General features: G+C 56.0%; 2 protein-coding genes across 3 annotated transcripts in view; both read left to right on the forward strand.

The window, feature by feature from the left end:
- The window catches only part of KCNN3 (potassium calcium-activated channel subfamily N member 3), a 23,090-nt gene extending 7,472 nt beyond the window's left edge, over nt 1-15,618 (forward strand). The window contains exons 3-8 of the mRNA XM_015884559.2: nt 3,884-4,302; nt 9,585-9,726; nt 11,085-11,195; nt 12,335-12,462; nt 13,078-13,147; nt 14,208-15,618. Of these exons, the coding sequence (XP_015740045.1) occupies nt 3,884-4,302; nt 9,585-9,726; nt 11,085-11,195; nt 12,335-12,462; nt 13,078-13,147; nt 14,208-14,504 (1,167 nt within the window). The 3' untranslated portion in view covers nt 14,505-15,618. The remainder of the gene's footprint in view (nt 1-3,883; nt 4,303-9,584; nt 9,727-11,084; nt 11,196-12,334; nt 12,463-13,077; nt 13,148-14,207) is intronic.
- A 129-nt stretch (nt 15,619-15,747) lies between these two features.
- On the forward strand, nt 15,748-20,794 carry LOC116654404 (splicing factor 3A subunit 2-like). Of its 2 annotated transcripts, XM_032449191.1 has the most exons (4): nt 15,748-17,129; nt 17,346-17,432; nt 17,994-18,112; nt 18,184-20,794. In XM_032449191.1, exons 1-4 carry the CDS (start codon nt 16,647-16,649, stop codon nt 18,473-18,475), a joined length of 981 nt encoding a protein of 326 aa, XP_032305082.1. In that variant the 5' UTR covers nt 15,748-16,646; the 3' UTR covers nt 18,476-20,794. The 2 variants fall into 2 exon arrangements, with proteins under 2 accessions (XP_032305082.1, XP_032305081.1); XM_032449190.1 differs by lacking the exons at nt 17,346-17,432; nt 17,994-18,112 and adding an exon at nt 17,500-17,900 and having other exon boundaries at nt 15,748-17,102; nt 18,191-20,794.
- Nucleotides 20,795-24,037: the final 3,243 nt, after the last annotated feature.

The raw sequence follows: 24,037 nt of genomic DNA on the forward strand, positions 1-24,037 counted from the left end.
CCTCCTTCGATCCCCCCCTCCTTCGATCCCCCCCCTCCTTCGATCCCCTTCGATCCCCTCCTCCTTTGCCGTCGGGGCTGAGCTCCCCTATCGCAGAGCTATACAGATTCTCTACCTCTTCTGCAGGCAAAGGGCCGCCCAGAACAAATATTTGAGAAGCTTCGCTGTGCTGTAATAATATTTACCCCTATGGCTGCTGTGTTACTGCCCGGCCGGACCGAACCCGGCTCACTGCGGTTTCCTTCTCTTGCTGCTCTCGGTTCTATCCTCCCGTCCCGACTGAGCTGGGCCCGCAGGGCTGCTTAAATCAAAGCGAAACGTCGCGATTTTGGGGACAAACCGCTGTGCTGGGGGCTGTGAAACCCACCCCCAGCTTTGCCCTCCCCCCGCTTCCCTTCCATCCCTCCCCATGGGCTCTTCTCTGTGTCCTCAGGGCTCCTATAGCCGATGTTTGGTGGCAATTAGCACCGTGTGCTAATTCCTTCTCTGTCCTCCCCCAGCCCCTAAAATCACGGCTCCTTCTGCGGCTTCTATAGCCGATGTTTGGTGGCAATTAGTAGCCTGTGCTAATTCCCTCACTGCCATCCCCCAGCCCCTAAAAACATGTGGGGTCCAGCACTTATGGGCTGGTAGAGGAGATGGGTTTGAGTCTGGTTTGCTCCCGTAAATCCGCACCGGCTGTTGGTGGCCCTATTATCTTTTAGGTGCTTATAAAGGGATTGCTGTTAATCTGCCCGTTATCTCGGCAGGGATGGATGTGGGGCCGCCAGAGCCATAAATCCTCAGCCACCACTCCTCCCCACCTGAGTGAAGGGCTCAGCTGCTTTCTTGGGTGTTAATTGCCGGCTCCCTGGGGATGGTCTGACTCTCTATTTGCCATATGGGGCAGCTCTGCTGAGGGAGGGGAGGGGGGTTCTATGGGGCAGCATCCTGCTGGGATTCCATAGGGCTGCAGGGCAGTTTTTGGGGCTGAAGGGGTCTAATCCATTCCTGACACCCTCTGAGTTCAGGACTTCCCCTTGTCCCATTGCTGCCATGAATTTGGGAGAGAGAATTGTTGGATGGGGTGTCCTGGGAAGGTGACCTTAAAGACAAAGGAGTGGAGGAAAGCTGGCTGCTCATTCAGGATGCCTTTCTGTGAGCACAAGGGTGCTCTGTCCCTCTCTGTAAGAGCATGGGAGGCAGGAAACCAGCATGACCTGCTGGTCACACCGAGGGAGAAGAAGGGATTGTACTGGCTGTGGATACAAGGACAAGTCACCTGGGGAGAATACATCACTCCCATTGACAATAAAGGGAGGAAGGAGGATATGTGGAGCTCCAGCATCACCTCTGTGGCTGGGAAGATCCTCTTAGAAGACAAATTAAGGCCCAAATTAAGGATGAGAAGGTGGTGAACCCAGGCAGCCAGCACGGCTTCACCGAGGGGAGGTGGTGCCTGACCCATCTGGTGGCTGTGAGCTGAAGGAGGGATGGTTTAGTTGGGATGTCGGGAGGAAGATCTTTGTGGAGACTGATTCTGGAACAGGTTCTGGAATAGATTCTGACCTTGGAGGTGTTCAGGGCCACGTTGGGTGGGGACCTGAGTGAGTGCCAGATATAGAGGTTGGTGACCCTGCCTGTAGTGTATGTGAGGGGTGGGTTGGAACTCAGTGCTTTTTATTGTCTCTTCCAACCCAAGCTGTTCTATGCTTCTATGAAGCTGGGGATACCCGGGTACCACTGGACTGTGCTGAGGTTTCCATGGAAATCCCACGCAGCCTCCGGTGCTGGAGGGGAGGGGGAGCCCTTTGGCACAACCCCCCCCTCCCCATCCCAACACCCTTTGCCCGGTGCGCTGCCAAAAGGCTCTCGCTGCCTCCTTTCCTCTTGTTAATTTGTTTATTTTTAACACCCTTTTCCAGGAAGGAATGGGCTGTCAGCTCGCTAAATGCCTGAGGATCTCCCCTGACAGCTTGGAGCGTTTTTATAAACAATTTCTCCAACAAAGCAGCTCAAAAGAACCCAGCTTTCCCAACATAGGGAGGTGGCCGGGACAACACAGTGTGCGTCAGCCCCTTGGGATGGCTTGGGTAGGCAGCCCTGGGAGCTGCCAGCATTGTCCTGGGGTCCCATTGCTGCTCCTACCTTGGGGATGTGGCCACTGTGTTCCCTTTGGGTCCATTTCCAGCAGTGTCTTTGCATTGTGCTGTTCATGGAGAGTCCCTGCTGGTGTAGGGGACAGCATTGACGCCTCTTGGTGTGCTCAATGCAAAGCAAAGAGTGGTGGGGGCACATCCTGCCCAGGGACCCCAATAACCACAGGGTGCCATATGGTCACCAATAACCATAGAAGGCCATATGACCAGCAGTAACCGTGGGATCCCATAGGGTTGTTGATAACCATGGGATGCCATAGAACCACCAGTAACTATGGGATCTCATAGGGTCATGGATAACCATGGGGTCCCAAAGGGCCACCAGTAGCCATGAATGCCATAGGATCATTGGTAACCACGGGATCCCATAGGGCCACCAGTAGCCATGAGATCCCATAGGGCCACCAGTAACCATGGGATCTCATAGGGTCATGGATAACCATGGGGTCCCATAGGGCCACCAGCAACCATGGGATGCATTAGGATCATTAATACCCTTGGGATCCCATAGGGCCACCAGTAACCGTGAGATCCCATAGGGTCAGCAGTAATCATGGATGCCATAGGATCATTGATAACCATGGGATCCCATAGGGCCACCAATAACCATGGATACCATAGGATCATTGTTCACCATGGGATCCCATAGGGCCACTAATAACCTCAGGATCCCATAGGACCACCAATAACCATGGATGCCATAGGATCATTGGTCACTATGGGATCCCAAAGGGCCACCAGTAGCCATGAATGCCATAGGATCATTGATAACCATGGGATCCCATAGGGCCACCAGTAGCCATGGGATCCCATAGGGCCACCAATAGCCATGGATACCATAGGATCATTGATCACCATGGGATCCCATAGGGCCACCAATAGCCATGAATGCCATAGGATCATTGATAACCTTGGGATCCCATAGGACCACCAGTAGCCATGAGATCCCATAGGGCCACCAATAACCATGGATGCCATAGGATCATTGATCACCATGGGATCCCATAGGGCCACCAGTAGCCATGAGATCCCATAGGGCCACCAATAGCCATGAATGCCATAGGATTATTGATAACCTTGGGATCCCATAGGACCACCAGTAACCATGGATGCCATAGGATCATTGATAACCATGGGATCCCATAGGGCCACCAGTACCCATGAATGCCATAGGATCATTGATAACCTCGGGATCCCATAGGGCCACCAGTAGCCATGGATGCCATAGGATCATTGATCACCATGGGATCCCATAGGGCCACCANCATAGGATCATTGATCACCATGGGATCCCATAGGGCCACCAATAGCCATGAATGCCATAGGATCATTGATCACCATGGGATCCCATAGGGCCACCGTTAGCCATGAATGCCATAGGATCATTGATAACCTCAGGATCCCATAGGACCACCAATAACCATGGATGCCATAGGATCATTGATCACCATGGGATCCCATAGGGCCACCAATAACCATGGATGCCATAGGATCATTGGTAACCTCGGGATCCCATAGGGCCACCAGTAGCCATGAATGCCATAGGATCATTGATAACCTCAGGATCCCATAGGGCCACCAATAACCATGGATGCCATAGGATCATTGGTCACCATGGGATCCCATAGGGCCACTAATAACCATGGATGCCATAGGATCATTGGTCACCATGGGATCCCATAGGGCTACTGGTAACCATGTCTGCCCCATGGCTGCCCATAACCACATACTTTCCCTCCCATCAGCTCTTTGTGATCGACAACGGCGCCGACGACTGGCGGATCGCGATGACGTACGAGCGCATCCTTTACATCAGCCTGGAGATGCTGGTTTGTGCCATCCACCCCATCCCTGGGGAGTACAAATTTTTCTGGACCGCACGCTTGGCGTTCTCCTACACTCCCTCTCGGGCGGAGGCGGACGTGGACATCATCCTGTCCATCCCCATGTTCTTGAGGCTCTATTTGATTGCTCGCGTCATGCTGCTGCACAGCAAGCTCTTCACCGACGCCTCGTCACGCAGCATCGGAGCCCTCAACAAGATCAATTTCAACACCCGTTTTGTCATGAAGACCCTCATGACCATCTGCCCCGGGACGGTGCTGCTGGTGTTCAGCATCTCCCTATGGATCATCGCCGCGTGGACGGTGCGGGTGTGTGAGAGGTGAGGTGTGGGGATGGGGGGCATCCGGGAGGTGATGGGTTGTTATGGGGTGTGGGGACACACAGGAGGTGCCATGGGGATGGTGACTGGGGCATCCAGAAGGTGCCATGGAGATGGTGATGGGGACTGGGGCACCCAGGAGGTGCAATGGGGATGGTGATGGGGATTGGGGCATCCAGGAGGTGTCATCCAGGATGGGGATTAGGATACCCAGGAGGTGTCATGGGGATGGCAATGAGGATAGGGGCATCCAGGAGGCACCATGGGGATGGTGATGGGGATTGGGGCGTCCAAGAGGTGCCATTGGGATGGCAATGAGGATTGGGGCATCCAGGAGGTTGGGGATTCAAGAGGCATCCAGGAGGTTGGGCATCCAAGGGGATGGTGATTAAAGACACCCAGGTGGTGCCATGGGGATGGCAATGAGAATTGGAGTATATAGGAGGCACCATGGGGATGGGGATTGGGGCACCCTGGAGGTGCCATGGGGATGGCAATGAGGATAGGGGCATCCAGGAGGTGTCAAGGGGATGGTGATTAAAGATACCCAGGTGGTGCCATGGGGATGGCAATGAGGATTGGGGCATCCAGGAGGTGCCATGGGGATGGTGATTAAAGACACCCAGGTGGTGCCATGGGGATGGCAATGAGGATTGGGGCACCCAGGAGGCACCATGGGGATGGTGATGGGGACTGGGGCACCCAGGAGGTGCCATTGGGATGGCAATGAGGATTGGGGCATCCAGGAGGCGCCATGGGGATGGTGGTTAGAGACACCCAGGTGGTGCCATGGGTATGGCAATGGGGATTGGGGCACCCAGGAGGCGCCATGGGGATGGTGATGGGGATTGGGACACTCAAGATGTGCCATGGAGATGGAAGTGAAGATTATGGACACTCAGGAGGTGCCATGGTGATGGGGACTGGGGACACCTTGGAGGTGCCATGAGGATGGTGATGGGGATTAGGATACCCAGGAGGTGCCATGGGGTTGGTAATGAGGGTACACTGAGAAGGTGCCATGGAGGTGGTGATAGGGACTGGGGATAGTCAGGAGGTGCTGTGGAGATGGTGATGGAGATTAGGGACACCCCAGAGGTGCTATGGGGCTGGTAATGGAAACTGAGAACACCCAGGGGCTGCCATGGGGATGGTGATGGGGATTAGGGACAGCCTGGAGGTGCACTAGGGATGGTGATGGGGCAATGTGGGGCTTTGATGGGTTGCAGGGGGGATTTGCACAGGGAGAGGTGCAGCTTGGCTGTCTGTGAGTGAGTGCCATGACAACACAGCGCTTCCAAACCCACTGCCGGATGGCAGCTCGGCACTGGTGTTGCTGTGGTGACCGGTGCCAGCAGGTACCACCATAAACCAGCACCATCCCCATGGTACCAGGGCCATCCCAGTGCCCCAGTTGATGGGAGCAGTTCTTCCCCAAGCAAAGTGCCCAGCAGGGACAGGGACAGGGTTGGTGCCATCCCCATTCCAGCAGCCTTATAGGATGCAGAGCCATGAACAGGGCAGTTCTGCTGGATGCTCTGTCCCTATCCCTGCTGGCGGTGCCCATTGGGAACACATCCCTGAGGAGGACGGAGATTGGGGCTGTCTGTGGGAGAGCACTCAAGAAGACAAATGCTTGTTATGATTTGCTTTAAGTGGATTAGCTCAATCGCATGAAATCCCTTTAAGTCTTTGCTGCGGGATGATGCCGGGCTCAGAGATGCGGGGTCAGGTCACCCCATTCACCCCCCTCTCCTCCTCCTCCTCCCCTTGGTGTCACCATAGGATCCCATTTGCATCCCCAGAGCAGCTCTGAGTGGCATGGAAATGCTCTGGGGTTGTGGGGGCTCTGCTCTTCCTGCTCCTCCCAATGAGGCCTTTAGAATGGGCTGGAGAGCTCTGGGTCCTCATTGCATTGTGGGGTTCTCCCTCCTGAAAGGGGGCTGGCAGATGGGTGGGGGGCTTCTGAGGGGGTGGGGGGGTTGTACTGAAGGGGCTCTGGCTGGAAGCACAGTGTATATAAAGAACTGCTTAGTGATGGAGAGTGGGAATGGGGCAGGAGAACTGCTGCAGAGTGGGAACATGCAGGGAATGGGGTCACGGAGGGAGTGGGGTCATGCAGGGAGCAGGGACATGCACCATCCCCAAGCGATGCTCTGCTGGCCCACAGGACCCTCGTGCCCACCCACAGCAACCTGCATGCATGCAGCAGATGCATCCCTGCATCCCTGCATCCCAGGAGGCTCCATCCCCTGTTGTGCACCCCAGGATGGTGGCACCGTTTGGGCTCATTCCCAACATTATGGCATCGCTCCAGGCTCCATCCCCATCCCTTCCCCCCCCACCATCCCCACCCCGGGTGCTACATCCCTCCGGAGGCAGCGAGTCTCTTAGCAACCCTCACCCCACCGCTGCTGCCTGCGGTGCTGCCGGCACTGCTGCTGCGCTGCCCGCGGCCGGCACACACGTGTGCATGCATGTGCCTGCAGCCTGCTCCCCTCCTGCTTTTTGCACCAGAGCTCTTTGCATTTTGCACCAAGGGGGAGGTTGAGAGAGGGGGGACAGGGGTGTGCAGGAATGTTTCCATTTTGCACCGGTGAGTGGTTGCATCTTGCACCAGAAATGCTTCCATTTTGCACTGGAGAGGGCAGTTGCATTTTGCACCATGGACGCTTGCATTTTGCACTGGAGAGGGCAGTTGCATTTTGCACCAGGGTTGCTTACATTTTGCACTGTTGGGCTTTGCATTTTGCACCGGGGTTGCTTGCATTTTGCACTGGTAGCAGTTGCATTTTGCACCAGGGGTTGCTTGCTATTTGCGCTGGTAGCAGTTGCATCTTGCACCAGGAATACTTGCTTTTTGCACTGGTGGGCTTTGCATTTTGCACCAGTGGGATGTGCATTTTGTACCATGGATGCTTGCATTTTGCACTGGTAGCAGTTGCATTTTGCACTAGGGTTGCTTGCTCTTTGCACTGGTAGCAGTTGCATTTTGCACCAGGGACGCTTGCATTTTGCACCAGGGTTGCTTGCTATTTGCACTGGTAGCAGTTGCATTTTGCACCAGGGTTGCTTGCTTTTTGCACCAGGGACACTTGCATTTTGCACTGGTGGGCTTTGCATTTTGCACCAGGGTTGCTTGCATTTTGCTCTGGTAGCAGTTGCATTTTGCACCAGGGTTGCTTGCTATTTGCACCGTTGGGCTTTGCATTTTGCACCATGGATGCTTGCTTTTTGCACCAGTAACAGTTGCATTTTGCACCAGCGGGCTTTGCCTTTCACACCAAGGATGCTTTGCTGCTTTGCTTTTTGCATTGGCTGTTTGCACGCTGCACTTCCTTCCTGCTCCCTCACCCAACACGTGCTGCTGCTGCAGCATCCTCGTGCTACGACGCTCTGCTCCCAGCCGGGGTGATGCAGGGGAGCACAGATGAGTGGGGTGATGGATGGGAAGCAACACTCGGGTCTAAACAATTGCATCAGCCCTTGGCGTGTGCAGCTGCCCCTCTTCCTGCTCACATCGTGCTGGTGCCAGCTGCTTCTGTTTATGAGCTCCGAGTGCTTCTGGGAGGAGAAAGCATTGCTCCATGCAGGGGCTCTGCAAGACCTTCGTTTGCATCTCACCTTGCTGTGACAGCAGCATTGCAGTCCTATGGGGGCTGCATTGTGGGGTGGGTGAATGCATGCGTGGTGTGAGGGGTTTGGTGCAGGCTGCTTCTGTTTATGAGCTCCGAGTGCTTCTGGGAGGAGAAAGCATTGCTCCATGCAGGGGCTGTGCAAGCCCTTCGTTTGCATCCCATCCCGCTGTGACAGCAGCATTGCAGTCCTATGGGGGCTGCATTGTGGGGTGGGTGAATGCATGCGTGGTGTGAGGGGTTTGGTGCAGGCTGCTTCTGTTTATGAGCTCCGAGTGCTTCTGGGAGGAGAAAGCATTGCTCCATGCAGGGGCTCTGCAAGCCCTTCGTTTGCATCTCACCTTGCTGTGACAGCAGCTTTGCAATCCTATGGGGGCTGCATTGTGGGGTGGGTGAATGCATGCGTGGTGTGAGGGGTTTGGTGCAGGGGAGAGGGGGAAGATGGCTGAGTTTTGGAGGGGGATCCATTGTAGGGTCGTGGTGTGGTTGTGATCTTTGGGTCTGGGGGGGTTTGATGCAGGGGAGAGGGGGAAAATGGCTGAGTTTTGGAGGGGGATCCATTGTAGGGTCATGGCATGGTTGTGATCTTTGCTTTGCTGCCTCCTCCCACTGTGCTGATCCGCTTGGGGGTCTCTGGTTACTTGTGGTGTTGGTTGGGGGGTTGGGGAGGAAAACAAAATGCAGGAAGAGGAGAAAACCCAACTGTTGGGCGAGTTACGAGCTGCGAGGTTTGGATGAATCGATTTGCAGGGAATTGCCAACAGCTCCATCTGTTTTTCCTCTAATGATTTCACGAGGAGGACGAGAGGAACCTGCTGCAAAGGATGGGGGGGGATGCAAGAGGCAGGGCTCAGCAATGGGGGGGGGTGGGGTGCAGTGCCCACCCCGGGGGGCTTCAAGGGGCTTCTGACCCTATAGAGCAGGAAGAGGGGCTGTGGGGTTCTGTGAGGAGGTTTGCAGCATCCCCAGATCTTGGGGTGATCTGTGTGTGCCCTGTGGTGCTTTGGCAGCCAGGAGCTGCTGTGGTCTAAATGGGGGGGGCGGGGGGGTGTCCCTCTTTGTGGGGCTGCTGGTGCTCAGGGTGGGGAGCTCATATGTGAGGCTTGGGGTTGCTCGAAGCAAAACTCCTGCTGAGTGCATCCTCCCTTTGCACCGCGCTGCCATCCCAAATGTGGGTCCCAGTGGGTCCTGCTCAGCCCTATGCCCTCTGATTATGAGTTCTGTGTGTTCCAACCCTATGGGTCTGGGTGGTGGTGGTGGTGGGGTGCTCCTCTCTGCCCCCCCCCTCCCTCCTGCAGCCCCACATCTGTTTCTGTCATCAGCCACGTAGCACTTGGGGGGGGGCTGTGGGGAGGACAACGCTGCAGTGACAGCTCTGACCAAAAGCAGAAGCCCTCACTGCTGGATTTTTGGGTGTTTTTTTTTTCCCCTCTGTGACGGAAATTGTGCAATCTTTGTGGGTTTGGGGCGTCCCTCTGCGTCGTTTATCTTCATCCCCTTTGCTTTACATGATGCAGGAGGAGCCCCATACCCGGTCTCTATTGGGGCCATCCCATATGCCAACCCTCCCCACCATCCCCAGGTGATGCCCCAGCCCTATTTCCAGCTGTAACACTCACACCTTTCCCCCCCCCTTCTCCAATACAGGTACCACGACCAGCAGGACGTGACCAGCAACTTCCTGGGGGCCATGTGGCTCATCTCCATCACCTTCCTCTCCATCGGGTATGGGGACATGGTGCCACACACCTACTGTGGGAAGGGGGTCTGTCTGCTGACTGGCATCATGGTAAGCACTGGGATGGGGGGCAATGGGGGGCTTTAGGGACCAGCATCCCCAGTGCTCTGTCTGAGCATTGAGGACTTGCAGAGCTTCCCTTGCTGTTGGTTTGTAGGGTTTGGGGTGAATTTGGGTTGAGGGAGGGAGCAGGCAGCCCATAGCTGAGAGGGGATGGCCTCATCCTTAGGAAGCAGCAGATGTGGGGACCAGCAGCCCCATACATCCCTTGGCCACCGGTCTGACTTCCATCACACTGAAAGATCCCAACTGCTGCTGCATCCCATGGGGAGTGGGGACAGCTGGGAGCTCTCCCGCCCACAGCACTGACCTGCAGGACCCCATATACCTGCTCCAAGGGGCCGTGAGCCGACCTGGCTTGCACAGCTGTGCAGCTGGATGCGGCTGCTCCGTGGCTCTGCACTGCTGTCCCCATCCTCCATGGCACGTAGCATTGCCATGACCACTACATCCACAATGGGGGGAGGTCCTGAGGCTCCCACCCCACCAGCAGATGTGAGAACAGCATCCTGGAAGTGGGGTGGGGGGACAACCTGGGCTGGGGGACCCCCCTGTGCCACCCTGCCAAGCAATAATAGCACACTGGGGCTCCCCAAATAGCAGCACTGGGGTGACTGTGCTGCTGGCAGAGGGAAGGGCGATGAAAGCTGAGAGCTCATGCTGGGAGCTGCAGGGATGTGAAAGGACTCAGCTCAGCCCACGATGTTAATTAATGACTCTTTAATAAATAAAGGATTGCGTGCCAGGGTCATGGGCTTCTGCCAGAGCTTGCGAGGAGAGGAGCAATGCGGGCAGAGCCAGGTGGCACAGAGCCCTGGAGGAGTGGGGTCCCCTGCCTGGCACCTTCCGTTCCCAAACGCTCACCGGATCTGGTGCTCATTGCCAAGACAAAGCCACGCCAGCTGCCACTGGCTGAGGGCAAATGGGGTCTGGCCCCATCCCATCACTGCTCCTCTGTTGGGGTGCTCAGTATCTCCCTTCTGCCTGGATTCACTATGGAACAGGGATCCCATATGGTGCTGGGATGGCACTGATGGGCACTGGGGACCTCTGACTTCATAAATCAGCCTTGTTCATTACTGGAAGCTCTGGCAGCTGCTCAAGGCCATGGTGGGAGGCTGAATGCTGCTGTAAACCCAGGTTAAACTGGGTTGCCCACATTAAGATAGCGGGGTTTGCGTAACCTATGGATGGGGGCCGGGAGGGTGTGTGGTGTATCCACTCATTGGGGTTTGCATGTGGTTCCTTGGCCTTTGGGGTGGGAACAGATGGGGTGCAGGTGAACCCCATCCCCGAGTGACATCCCCAAGTGACATGGGTGTCCCCCCCATGTCTTGTTGTCCCCACAGGGCGCTGGTTGCACAGCCCTAGTGGTGGCCGTGGTGGCCAGAAAGCTGGAGCTCACCAAAGCAGAGAAGCACGTCCACAACTTCATGATGGACACGCAGCTGACCAAGAGGGTAAGGGCTGGTTGGGGTAGGGCTCTGGTTGGGGGGAGGGAGGCTCAGCATCCCTAGGCTTGGTCCCATTGGGGTGCGGTGCTGAGTGCAGGGCGTGCTGAAGCATTAAGGTAAAAGCAAAGAGCATCAGCCCTCTGCTTTGCTTTTGCAGCACTTTGTGAATTGCTGAAGAGTGCAGCCTCGCCCAGGGCAGAAAATGTGTGTGTGTGTGTGTTTTATTTTCTCTTCCTTCCCTCGGAGGAGATGGACCATCTTCTCTGGTGGAACATGAGCTCACTTTTGTCTCAGTGTTGGGATTTGGGTGATTCAGCAGCTCTGTGCTGCAGATGATGAGCTCTGTGATGCGGTGCTGCTGTGTGCTCCATCCCAGTGGGGCACCATGGAGCTGTGTGGGTCTCTGGGTGCTTTATATAGGGCTGAAGCCCCCAGACACCAACATGGCACCGGGATGGGGCTGTGGGACACTCAGGTCACATCCAATGTGAGCAGAGCACATGGAAGCATCAGAGTTTCAAGTTTAGGCACCTCCTTGCAGAATAACCCCACTTATCCCAGGGAGTTAAGTCCTAAACCAGCTCCATTTGTTCCATGTATTGATGTCACTTCAGGTAACACAGATGGCACAAGGTCAGACATCGTGTCCTTGGCCACATGTGGGCTTGGAGAAGAGCTCTGCTTGCAACCCAGCAGTGCTGTAGGGCTGGGGGCCCATTTGGGGTCACTTTTAGGGGTGGATAGAGTGAGAGGGGCAGTGCAGGAGGGCTGGGGAGCACAGGGGCACTATGAGCCCTCATCCAGCTCCAAGGGGTGAAGATGGGGCACCCCCAGAGGGGCAAAGTGGGTCAGGAGCCCCATGGCTGGAGCATGTTTCCCCAAAGCATTGGAGCTGGATGGGGATGGGGATGGGGATGGGGATGCAGCAGGACCAGGGCCATTGCTCTGCCTGGAGCACTTCATCCCTGCCTTGCATGACCCCACACACATCCAATCTGGCACACGGAGCTCCCAGCTGGGACAAGTCAGCTCCTGTGATCCCAACCAGCAGCACCCAGCGGGGCCAGAGCTCTTGTTTCCATGCAATAACTCGTCCCACGCATTGCAGCAGATGGGGCTGCTGACCCGACGCCCTTCTCTTACAGATCAAGAACGCGGCGGCCAACGTCCTGCGGGAGACGTGGCTCATCTACAAGCACACCAAGCTGCTGAAAAAGATCGACCACGCCAAAGTCCGGAAGCACCAGAGGAAGTTCCTACAAGCCATCCACCAGTAAGTGGGGAACCACAGCAGGGGAGGGGGCTCTGAGCATGGGGAGGGGGTCCATTTGGGATCCTACAGGGACTGGGAGAGCTGAGGACAGGGAGGGGGTCTGTCTGATGTCCAGCTGTAATGGGGAGGGTTGAGCCTGGGGAGGGGTCCATTTGGGATCCTATGGTGACTGAGAGAGCTGAGGATAGGGAGGGGGTCTGTCTGATGTCCAGCTGTAATGGGGAGGGCTGAGCATGGGGAGGGGGGACCCTCTGGGATCCTACAGTGACTGAGAGAGCTGAGATGGGGGAGGGGGTCTGTCTGATATCCCACTGTGATGGGGAGGGCTGAGCCTGGGGAGGGGATCTATTTGGGATCCCACGGTGATAGGGAGGGGGTCTGTCTGATATCCCACTGTAATGGGGAGAGCTGAGCCTGGGGAGGGGACCTCTGGGATCTCATGGCAATGAGAAGGGCTGGGCTTGGGGAAGGGGTCCCTCTGTGATCCTGTGGCAATGAGGAAAGCTAGGCTTGGGGAGGGGGTCCCAGCCCATCCATTTCCTGGCAATGGGGAAATCTCTGCAGCATTTTGTAGTTGGGATGAGTGGTGCATCACGTCGCCTTCCCCCTCCCCAGGTTGCGCAGTGTGAAGATGGAGCAGCGGAAGCTGAGCGACCAGGCCAACACGCTGGTTGACCTTTCAAAGGCAAGTCCTCCCATAACCTCATGGCCTCGTGTTCCTCATCCCTTGGAACAACCGAGGCAGAACCTGGCTGACCGTGGTGCTCTGTCTCCTTAGCTGTCAATGGGAACAGCTCACAGCCCCTGTATGTAGAACAGAGCACACCACGAGCATGGACGGGGGGGTCACCCCATTTCCAATGAGGGCTCTGCGCTCACTGCCCCATAGGAATGCTGCAAAGCCCAGCTGGGGATGCTCAGGGCTCAGCAGCCCCCAGGTTTCATCATTCCCATCTCCTCACTGCGGAAATCAGGCTCGCCAAGCACCGGTCCCAGCCCAGGGGATGTCAGATGTGCACCGGGTGTGCAGTGTCTGCTGTGCTGCGCTGCATCCCAGTGGCCCCCAGTAAACCCACCCCACATCCTGGGTTGGCACAGAGGGACTGGTGGGGGTGAGGACAGCTGGCTCTGCTGGTAGGAAGGAGTTAAAGTAATAGGGATTATCTGGAGTGCAGCTCCCAGATGGCCAAGCATCCTCTGGGGCCCCGTCCCCACCAGCTGGCTGCAACCAGTCCCCTCCATGCTCTGCCATAGGGACAGCTCTGTCCCAGGGGCTCTATGGGAGGGTGTGAGCATAGCAATGGGGATGGGGTGGGTGAGAGCAGCCCTGGAGTGGCACAGAGGAGCCTCAGGAATAATTTTGCTGGGGCACAGATTGGAGCAGAGTGTTGCAAAGCTGCAGCAGCCCCTCCATGAGCTGCCCTGCCATCAGCTGGTGCGTGAGGCTGAAGGCTCCATGCAGGGTATGAGCTGGCAGCGCTGCTGCATGGCTGTCCCTGTCTTCATCCCCTCCACTTGCTCTTATGTCCCTGCATTGTGCTGAGCTCGCAGAGCCCCGGGGCTGCCTGATGAGAGCTGACAGCAGCGGGCTCTGGGTTGCAGAGTGGGTGAAACCTCCGGCTCTGATGTCTTGGGAGCAGAACTTTCAGCCCCAAGAAGAAGGGTCTGGAGCTGCACATCTAAAAGAGGGTGGGGGGCTTCAAGATGGAAGCATTGATCCAACCCCTCTCTCCTTCCATCCGTAGATGCAGAACGTGATGTACGACCTCATCACCGAGCTCAACGACCGCAGCGAGGACCTGGAGAAGCAACTCGGCAGCTTGGAGGCCAAACTGGAGCAGCTGAGCGCCAGCTTCAACTCACTGCCTCTGCTGCTGGCCGACATGCTGCGCCAGCAGCACCAACGCCTGCTCGCCGCCGTAGTGGAGGCTCGGGCTGTTGCCGTGCCCGCCGGCACCCCACAGACCCCGCTATCTGAGAGCCCCATTGGGGTCAGCTCCACCTCCTTCCCCACCCCGTACACCAGCTCCAGCAGCTGCTAAAAGCGCAGAGCAAAGCCCCCTTCCCAGCGCTCTACGGACACAGGGAGAGCTGGCGCCGGTCCTGAGGACTCAGTGTTCCCACTGGGAACGATGTTGGAGCGGTGACGCCTTGGGATGGACATCTCCCCCCATCTCCCCCTCCTCCCAACCCCCTCCTCTCCTCCCCTCCCCCCGTTTCGGTGCCTCTACTCGTGGTGAAGGAAGGGGACGGAGGCGACGCTTCGCGCCGCGGCGCTCGGTGGAGGACAGGAATCCACGCTCAATCTCAGGTCTTCACATTGAAAACAAAACAAAAAAAACAAACACAAAACCAGTCGGAAGCACTGAAGAGACGGAGACACCGGAGGGAGAATCGCACCGTGTGGAGCATGGGGGCTGCGGGGGGCACAGGGCTGCTCACCCCCCCCCCAACCTGCCTCCCCAAATCCCTTCAGTGCATTCCCCTCCTCCTGACCCTGGAGTTCTTGCACAGCTCTGCCCTGAGATGTCCGTGCTCCGTCCCGTCTCCTTGCCAAGACACCAACACGTTCCCCTCGCTCTGTTCCAGGGTAGGTGGTGGGCTCTGAGCTGCCCTGGGTGGGGGGGAGGGGGCTCAGTGCAGCACTGGTGCTCTCCGATCGTTGTTTTGGCTCATTGGAGCCTCGAGCAGTGCTTAACACAGCTGGGGACGGCCCCATTGCTGCCCCCCACCCCATCCGGAGGTCTCCAAGCCTCGGAACACCCCTATAATTAGGGGAAGGCACCGGGCGCAGCTCTGACCCCGATGCCACGGGACGATGCTCGGTGTGGGACACTTCATCTGTTTAAAACCACCCCACACCCCACACCGCTCCTGCTGGGGGTCAGCAGCACCGGGGAGTGAAGGTCCCTGTTCTGCTGTCACCACGTCCCCTTCTCGTGTCACCCCGCAGCAGTTTGGGGTTCTACCCGGTCCCTGCGCCACCCCCCTTCTTTGTGGGGATGGCATTTGCTGCTTTCATTGAAAAACACAGCAGAGGATATTTATATATTTTTAAACAGATGAAGTAAGCGTGTAATTACTCCGTGATATTAATTACACATCAGCCGGCAGTGTCAGTAATTGTAATCAAAAGCCACTGTGTTACTCCAGGTATACTCAGCCTGTAATCTTCTCCTTCGTAACTCTTTCGCTCCCGTCAGTAACGCTGCGTTTCTTGCGCACGTAGGCAGGGACGGATCAACCCCAGTGCAGAGGAATTGCTGTGCAAAACCCCACTCCCTGCTGCTGGGAGGTGTCTCACTCCTCGTGCCCTTCAATTAAAGCTGCGCAGCAAACAAGCAGCGGTTACGAGGTGCTCCCCCCACCCACCCCCACCTCCCCGCCAGCCCTGCCATTGGCACATGGCGGAGGAGGAGGAGGAGGAGGAAGGCTCCTCTAGAAGGAGCTGCAAAACGCTCTCCTGGTGCTGCAGAGGTGGTGCTGTGAAGCCTGTTGGTAGCACGGGAACAGCCCCGGTTGTTCTTGTCGCATGGTTTGCATTCAGGGAGCACAGAGCTCACTGCCAACGTTTTTCTATTCCTTGGCCTGGCAGCGCATCTTCAGCTTCTGGGAAGGAGCTGCCCATCCCCTGCGTGAAGATCTTGTCATTAGCTTAATTGCAGGGTTGATGGGAGCGTGTCACTGCCTCGGCAGCTCGCCAGCACCGGCTCTCAGTGCTGCTACCAGCCCCTGTGCCTCCAGGTTACCATCCCTCACCTCCCCACTCTTTGGATGGGGTGAAGAGGAGACGCCCATCATCTTCCCATCAAGGAGATTGTGAGCACGGCTATGGAGAAAGCCTTGTAAACGCCAAGGATGAGCCTAAAATACAGAATAATCTCCACTGGCCGCAGGCAGCCAGCAGAGAAAAACGTTTCCACTCCTCTCCTGTGGTTTGTGTAGGAACAAAGCGTCGTGCACAACACGTACATGGAGATGCAGGAAGTATTGATGGCTGGGAATCGATATCTCCAGTGGGAACCTCCTCACGGGCTGGTAATCAAGTCTGAGAAAGCAACGCGAGTAGGACAAGAGGAGGAAGTGCCAGCTGGGCTGTGAGGGAGTGATGGAGCAGTGATGAGAGCTTCAGCATTACCACCAGTGCAGGAGCACCTCGTCCTTGGGCAGAGCTGCTCTTCCTCATGGCATCGCTGCAGCCCACAGCCCTGTGCCTTCCATTGCATGCTCTGAGCTCAGAGCTTGCATGTGGCACCCCCCCAGCTCTGCACCTTGCAACCTGCAGACCCCCATCCTCACCATGGCACAGCCCAGCAGTCCCTCTGCCTGGCACCATGCACCTTGCACCCATGCACCTTGAATCACACAGCCTGCATCCATGCACCCTGCATCCTTTATTCCATAAACTCTACACCCTTCATCCCACACGTACTTTATCCCTCACACCCCAAAGTCTGCATCCATGCACCCTACACCCTTCGTTCCCCACACACTACACCCTACGCCCCATGCACCCTTCATTCCATTCACTTTGCTTCTCATGCACCTTCATCCAATGCACTCTAAACCCTTTATTCCATGCACCGAACACACTCCATCCCATACACCCTTCATCCATTGCACTACACCCTGTATCCCATGTACCCTTAATCCCATGCACCTTTTGTCCCTCATACCCTAAGCACCTCCATCAATGCACTCTACACCCCAAATCAAACATCACTTATTCCTACCCTTCATTCCTGCATACCTAACATCCTCCATCCAATGCTCTACACCCACAACCCAACACATCCTTATTCCTACCTTCATCCCTCATACCCTACACCTTCCATCCAATGCTCTACACCCACACCCAATGCATCCTTATTCTACCCTTCATCCCCTCATACCCTACACCCTCCATCCCATGCACCCTCCATCCAATGCTCTACACCCCACACCCAATGCATCCTTATTCCTACCCCTTCATCCCTCATACCCTACACCCTCCATCCCATACACCCTTCATCCATTGCACTACACCCTGTATCCCATGTACCCTTAATCCCATGCACCTTTTGTCCTCATACCCTACACCCTCCATCCCATGCACCCTTCATCCAGTGCTCTACACCCACAACCCAATGCATCCTTATTCCTACCCCTTCATCCCTCCATACGCCTAATCACCCTCCATCCCATACACCCTTCATCCATTGCACTACACCCTGTATCCCATGTACCTTTAATCCCATGCACCCTTCATACCCTACACCCTCCATCCAATGCTCTACACCCCACATCCAATACATCCTTATTCCTACCCCTTCATTCCTCATACCCTACACCCTCCATCCAGTGCTCTACACCCAACACCCAACACATCCTTATTCCTACCCCTTCATCCCTCATACCCTACATCCTCCATCCAATGCTCTACACCCCACACCCAATGCATCCTTATTCCTACCCCTTCATCCCTCATACCCTACATCCTCCATCCAATGCTCTACACCCCACACCCAATGCATCCTTATTCCTACCCCTACATCCCTCATACCCTACACCCTCCATCCAATGCTCTACACCCCACACCCAATGCATCCTTATTCCTACCCCTTCATCCCTCATACCCTACACCCTTCATCCAATGCTCTACACCCAACACATCCTTATTCCTACCCCTACATCCCTCATACCCTACACCATCCCATGCACCCTCCATCCAATGCTCTACACCCAACACATCCTTATTCCTACCCCTTCATCCCTCATACCCTACACCCTCCATCCAATGCTCTACACCCTCATCCTCCACTCCGTCCCCTCCGCAGCCGGTTCAGCACCGCGGACAGCGCCTCGCCGGTCCCGGTACCGGTCCAGGTGCCGGTCCAGATGCTCTATAGGCACTGAGCCCACCAAGGGGACCTCTCCCTTCTCCTGGTCTCTAAGCACCAAAGAGAGCAAAGGAGGAGAGCTGGGACCAACAGGAGGAAAAGCACAAGAACCAAACTTCAACGTCCACCCATAAACCCAAAGAGACGCCGACCTCTCAGCAGGAAACAAACCCTCAGACCCCCCCATCCCTCCCCCATATTACAAAGCGAGACGCCCACCGCCCCTCCCAGCGCTCCAGCTGCTATCCCAGGTGGGGTGAGCTCACCCCGATGCTCTTTGCACCCACCCACCCACCAACCTCCTGCAGCACAGCCTCGGTTTTCCCTTCTGCCGACCTCAATGCCTGCAAGGAAACGTCCTAAAAACACCAGGAGGATAAAAAAGAAAGCAACCCATAAAACAAAGCAACAACAAAACCCTACAACGTCCTCTCTGCAAACCCACAGACTGAAGCATTTCTATCCAGACTGAAGGAGGCTTCCGCATGGGTTTGCACTTTGCCTCTGTACTGCTCGCTTCTTCTTGTTTTGTTTTGTTTTTTTAAAACGATAGGGGAAAGCATAATAGTTTATTTTAACTATGAAAATATATTGCTATATTACAAAGGTTATTGTAACTTTCCATTATGGTTTTGTACCCGACCAGTTGTAGGCAGGCAGCGACTCCCCGCCTGCTGCTAATGTCTGTTTCTGAGTACAGTCACTGCGGGGCTGGTGGGAGCTCCCTGCCCCCTCCCAGCACAACCCCCATCCCGATCCCTTCACCCCCCCCCAAGGCGTTAATCCCCACTGGGATCCTAAATTCGTGTAGCACCGGGGCTTTGCTTTTCGCTTTTCTCAGCCTCCTTGAAAGCCATTCCCTCTCCTGGTCCCATTCGCCCTTTGGGATGGAGGCTCTGGGGATGGAGCAGTGCAGGGCGCAGCGCTTCTCCTTCTCTTTTGGGATTTCAACAACCCAACTATTTGGCTCAGAGCAGCCACGCAATGTGTTGCTCTCCAAGTTCAGGGATCGCCCATCCATCCTCCTCCTCCTCCTCCTCCTCCTCCTCCTCTTCTTCCTCTTCTTTGGGGTAGGAGGGCTGTGGGGTCCCACTCTCTTCTTCCTCTCAGGTCAACGAGTCCCCAGCATGGGGACGATGGGGTGAGGGCATCCCCATGTCCCCGCTGGTGGCACCACAGGTAAGGACGTGGCACATGGAGGCTGTGGGGTGCCCTGGAGGTTTTTGTTTCTTTCCATCTCAGGCTGTGGTTGTGTAGGATGGAGGAGCAGCCCCCACGTTTAATAGAGGGACATGGTGAGGTCACAGGGATCATCCCAGCTCAGCCTTTCTGTGGGCATCTCAGCGCTGTGTGCAGGATGAGGTCTGTAGGGAAATAGTCTTAAACCCCCCACCCTGATCAGCCCTGCTCTGTGCTCCTGGCTGCTTCCTTCTATATGGAGCCACAGCCAGGGTTGGGCATGGCACCCGGGACCAATTCCTTGCTGCCTTCCTCCAGTACAATCCCCTACACAGCTCCTCTATCCCCACAGCACTGTTATCAGTTATCACTATCACAGCCTGTTAACCCACCAGGAGCTGCAGGTCCTTGCAGCAGCTGAGAGCTCAGAGGGCTCCTTGTAGGGGTGAAGCCCCCCCAGCAGTTCCAGTTGCCCCTTATTGGGCCCAGCTGGGGGGGCTTCTGGGGTTTATAGGCCAGTAGGAGGAGAAGGGCTGGCTCCTTTCCTCCTGGGTGGTGGTGAGGGCATTGCTGACCCCTCCTGCTGGGGCTGAGGTCTGTAGGGTGCTTGAGGCCCTTGTGCTCCTCCATCCATCTTGCAGCCCTGTGACCCCCAGGTAAGTGAGCTGGGGTATCTCCCCTGGGGGGGGGGGGGGATGTTGCTGTTGGGGGGCTCTGCTCTGCTTCCTGCCCCATCTTCTGCCTGCTCAGCTCTGAGCTCCCTCCCCAAGGGCTGCAGGGGGGATTTAATGAGGGGAAGCCCTATTGCTCGGGGGGTTCTTGCTTTTCCCCATCTGTGCCCCATTCCCTGAGCAAAGGGCAGCTCTGCAGCCCCCAGGATGTGCTCTTCTCCGCCTCCTGCCCATATCATTCCCCCCCCCTGCACTGCACAACCCAACATGGCCCTATAGAGCTGCTTGGGGCTGTGGTGAGGATCCAGCCCCACACTCGTGTCCCTCCTCCCAGTCTGTGCATGGCCCTGAAGCGGGGAAGGGAACGGGCCCTGCCTGTCCCAGCAGCATTGCCATAAACCGAGCTGTACCCAGAAACAGGCGCGTTTTAAACTATGGCTTTAACCTGTTCACTGTAAAAAGTGCCTTGGACTTTAATCTGAAGAGGTCAGTATCTATAAATATTTACCTGTGCGGGTGTGTAAGTATGCAGATCTCGATGTATGGTTACACACACAAATATATGACATATACGTACCTATATAAACGCTTCAGACCCCTCTGTTCTGCTGGTCCTTGGAGCTCTGTTCTTGGTGTTGGCAGGGAGCTGTTGTGATGCTCGGGGTGGTTGAGCTGTGGGTATGCTGGCATTGGGGTGGTGCAGGTGTAGCCCCTTACTGGGGGGGTGCTGAGCTCTCTGGACCCCATGGAATGGCTTTGGGTCTGTGCTGGGCTGTTGTGGTCCTTATATGAGCTTTAGGAAGACCCCACCAAGGGAAACTTGCCTTGTAGGGATGCTGAGATGAAGACATGGGGAAGGATGAGGGTAGTGGCACCAGCTGCCTTTATCAATGGGGGGTTGAGACTTTCCTGGGGGTCACTCTGAGCCACAGCAGTGGGTTCTCTGCTTGGGATGGCTCTGCTGTGCCAGCAACCCACCCACTCCCACCTGCATCATGCTTCTTGTGCTGAATGAGAGCCCCCCCCCCCCCAGCCATTGTGCTGATGTATCTCGAGGATTTCCATCCCACTGAGCCCTGTGAGACCAGAGCACACATTGATGCTCCCCCAGCTCAGCCACTGGATGGGTCACCCCTCACTAAGGAGACAGAATCCAGTTGGGATATGGGATGGAGCCTCAATGGAGCCCAGACTCTGCTCTCTGAGCTTTGGCTCATGCTTTAACCCCCCTCCCCCCTAAAAAAAGCCCAACCAACCCAGTTTTAGCAGAGCAGCTGCAGCCCCAGACCCACAGATGAAGGACGGGCTGACATGGGGTGATGGCACTGTGACAAATCACTCCGTTTTTGGCATCGCTTTGAGCCAAAGCTGCCAACTTTAAAACCACCCCCAATGCTCCCAGGGGTTCTCAGAGGGGCGATTAACGCCACGCAGCTCCATTTCCCAAATGAGTGTCTTAGCATTGCACAGCCCCGTGCCATGAGTGCAGCTGTGTGCTGGTGCTGCCTGCGGAGACGTGGAGGGGATTCGTTTAATCTTTGCGTGCGGCACCAAATCTGCTTTTATTAATGGCTGGGATTAAGGCAGGAGACAGAGCTGTGTCCCCAGTGCCGTGTCCCCATGTCCTCTGCCTCCCAGCCCCATGGAGGTGGTGGTGAAATGTGCTTGGGAGGAGGGAGAAATAAAGAGAAATCGATGCTATTTAAGCACCAAGCTTTGCAGTTGCTTGAAAAGCAGATGGAGGTTCTTATGAACAGTGGGGAAGCTGCTGGCCCACACTTGAGGAGGGGAAACCCGTGGGCACGCTGCCATAGGGTTGAATTGATCCCTGCTGGGAATGTGGGAGCAGCTCCCAGGGCATGGGATTGCAGTAGGGCTGCCTGCTGTGTGTGCTCCTATTTCCCATCTCGGGTTGGGAACCACAGAGCATCCCCATGGGGGTGGGTTCTGCCCTGGAGGTGATGGGGTATAACACATCTCAGGGCCGTCTCCCGTGGTTATTTCCATCTCTCATGGATTCATTTCACCGATGTAAAAGCAAAGGCTGCTAATTCCATCCCGCAGCCCTGCTGGGGCTGTTAGTTACCACTAATTATCCACACGCCGGTGTGAGGTCTGGGGAACATCAATGGAACAGCTCAGCAATAGCACGGCTCTGCTGCTTCGTGCCCCATACACAGCGCTATAGGGGCTGCGTGCGAGGGCTCCTGTGCTTCCCTACATCTGCTGAGTGCTGATATCTCCCTGCCCAGCTTGCAATGTTTGCACAGAGCTTCCTCTTCTCTCCCCGACGTGCCTGCAATTCCCATGTGTGCTCACGGAGGATGCATCTGCATGAAGCTGCTCTCACAATAAGGGTTCCTTAGCAGGAATCAGCTGTGAAAAGCGATGTTAAATGACGCTTTGCTGTGAAACGGGTATTTCTGGGTTTCCTGCAGGGGAACGGCCGCTGTGCTGCAATGGTGGAGGTGCAATAAGGGGGGGGGGGCTTTGCTGTACCTCCCCTCTCCCCTAAGAAAAGCGATCTCTGCTCTGCAACATCGCTCTGCTAAATGCAAAGCTGTGCATTCCTGGATCTGCTGCTGGATGAGAATGCAATAGAGGGGTTCAAAGAGGGGGGGGGGGGCTTTGCTCTACCTCCCCTCTCCCCTAAGAAAAGCGATCCCTGCTCTGCAACATCGCTTTGCTAAATGCAAAGCTGTGCATTCCTGGATCTGCTGCTGGATGAGAACGCAATAGAGGGGTTCAAAGGGGTGGGGGGGCTTTGCTCTACCTCTCCCCTAAGAAAAGCGATCCCTGCTCTGCAACATCGCTCTGCTAAATGCAAAGCTGTGCATTCCTGGATCTGCTGCTGGATGAGAATGCAATAGAGGGGTTCAATGGGGGGTAAGAGGACACCCCCCCCCCCCCAGGTGGCAATGGACCACGCAGGGCTTGGGGGTCGCTGCCCCAGCACGGGGCCGGGTGGGATTTACTTGTACCAAAACTCGGTTGGGAGCAACAGGTTGTGTACTAATGAAAGAGGAATCAATTAAGCTGCGAGCTGCTCAACCACCTGGTGCTGCTGACTATTCCCCCCCACCCCCTTCCCCTCCTTTTCTCTCTCCTTAACGCTCTGTTGCTGCTGCCTCCGGGGGGAAGTCATGATAGAAGCGAGGCACGTTCCAGCTTCTCGTTTGCCTTTAGATTAAAGAAAAAAAACGCCGTTTGTGGGGGGGGGAAATGTGTGCAGAGCATCCAATTAAAGAGCCGTGCTCGGCCCTGAGCATCGCCGAACAGCCGTGCCCGTGCCATCCATCAGCGCTGGGCTGCGGCTCGGCTGTCAGCCGCTTTGTGCTGCGCCAACAGAACCATTTGCGGTGATCACAGAGATGGGGGGGGGGTGGAAGGAGAGAAAAAGGTGTGAGGGGATGCTGTGGGAGGCACAGAAGAGCTCTGTGTGATGGAAGAAGCACTTTGGAGATCTGACTGCAGCCGGTTTCCTCGGTGCTCAACGGTGAATACACAAAAAAAAGAGGGGTTAAGCGCTGCCTTTCCATTATACAAAGTGCTGACCCTGGGGAAAATAACAGAGAAATGGGGGAGAAATCAGCCCTGCTATTGTGTCCTGGGGTAAAGGGGAGCCTTGAGGGGGGGTGCAGCCTCCAGGATGCGTTCAGCCTTCGGGCTGGGGCTGTGCCCAGATGGGGATTGCAAAATCCCTTTGATTTGGCTGAGTACACAGCAAAGCACTCCCTCTCTCTCTCTCTCTCTGCAAAATCAGATTTAATATTAAATGTGAAAGGGGGTGGCAAAGGGCAGGAGGGAACCTGGGCTGGATGGCACCGTAAAGGTTACGGAACAGAA

Source organism: Coturnix japonica, chromosome 25 (genome assembly GCF_001577835.2).
Source record: "Coturnix japonica isolate 7356 chromosome 25, Coturnix japonica 2.1, whole genome shotgun sequence".
Taxonomy (NCBI): Eukaryota; Metazoa; Chordata; class Aves; order Galliformes; family Phasianidae; genus Coturnix; species Coturnix japonica.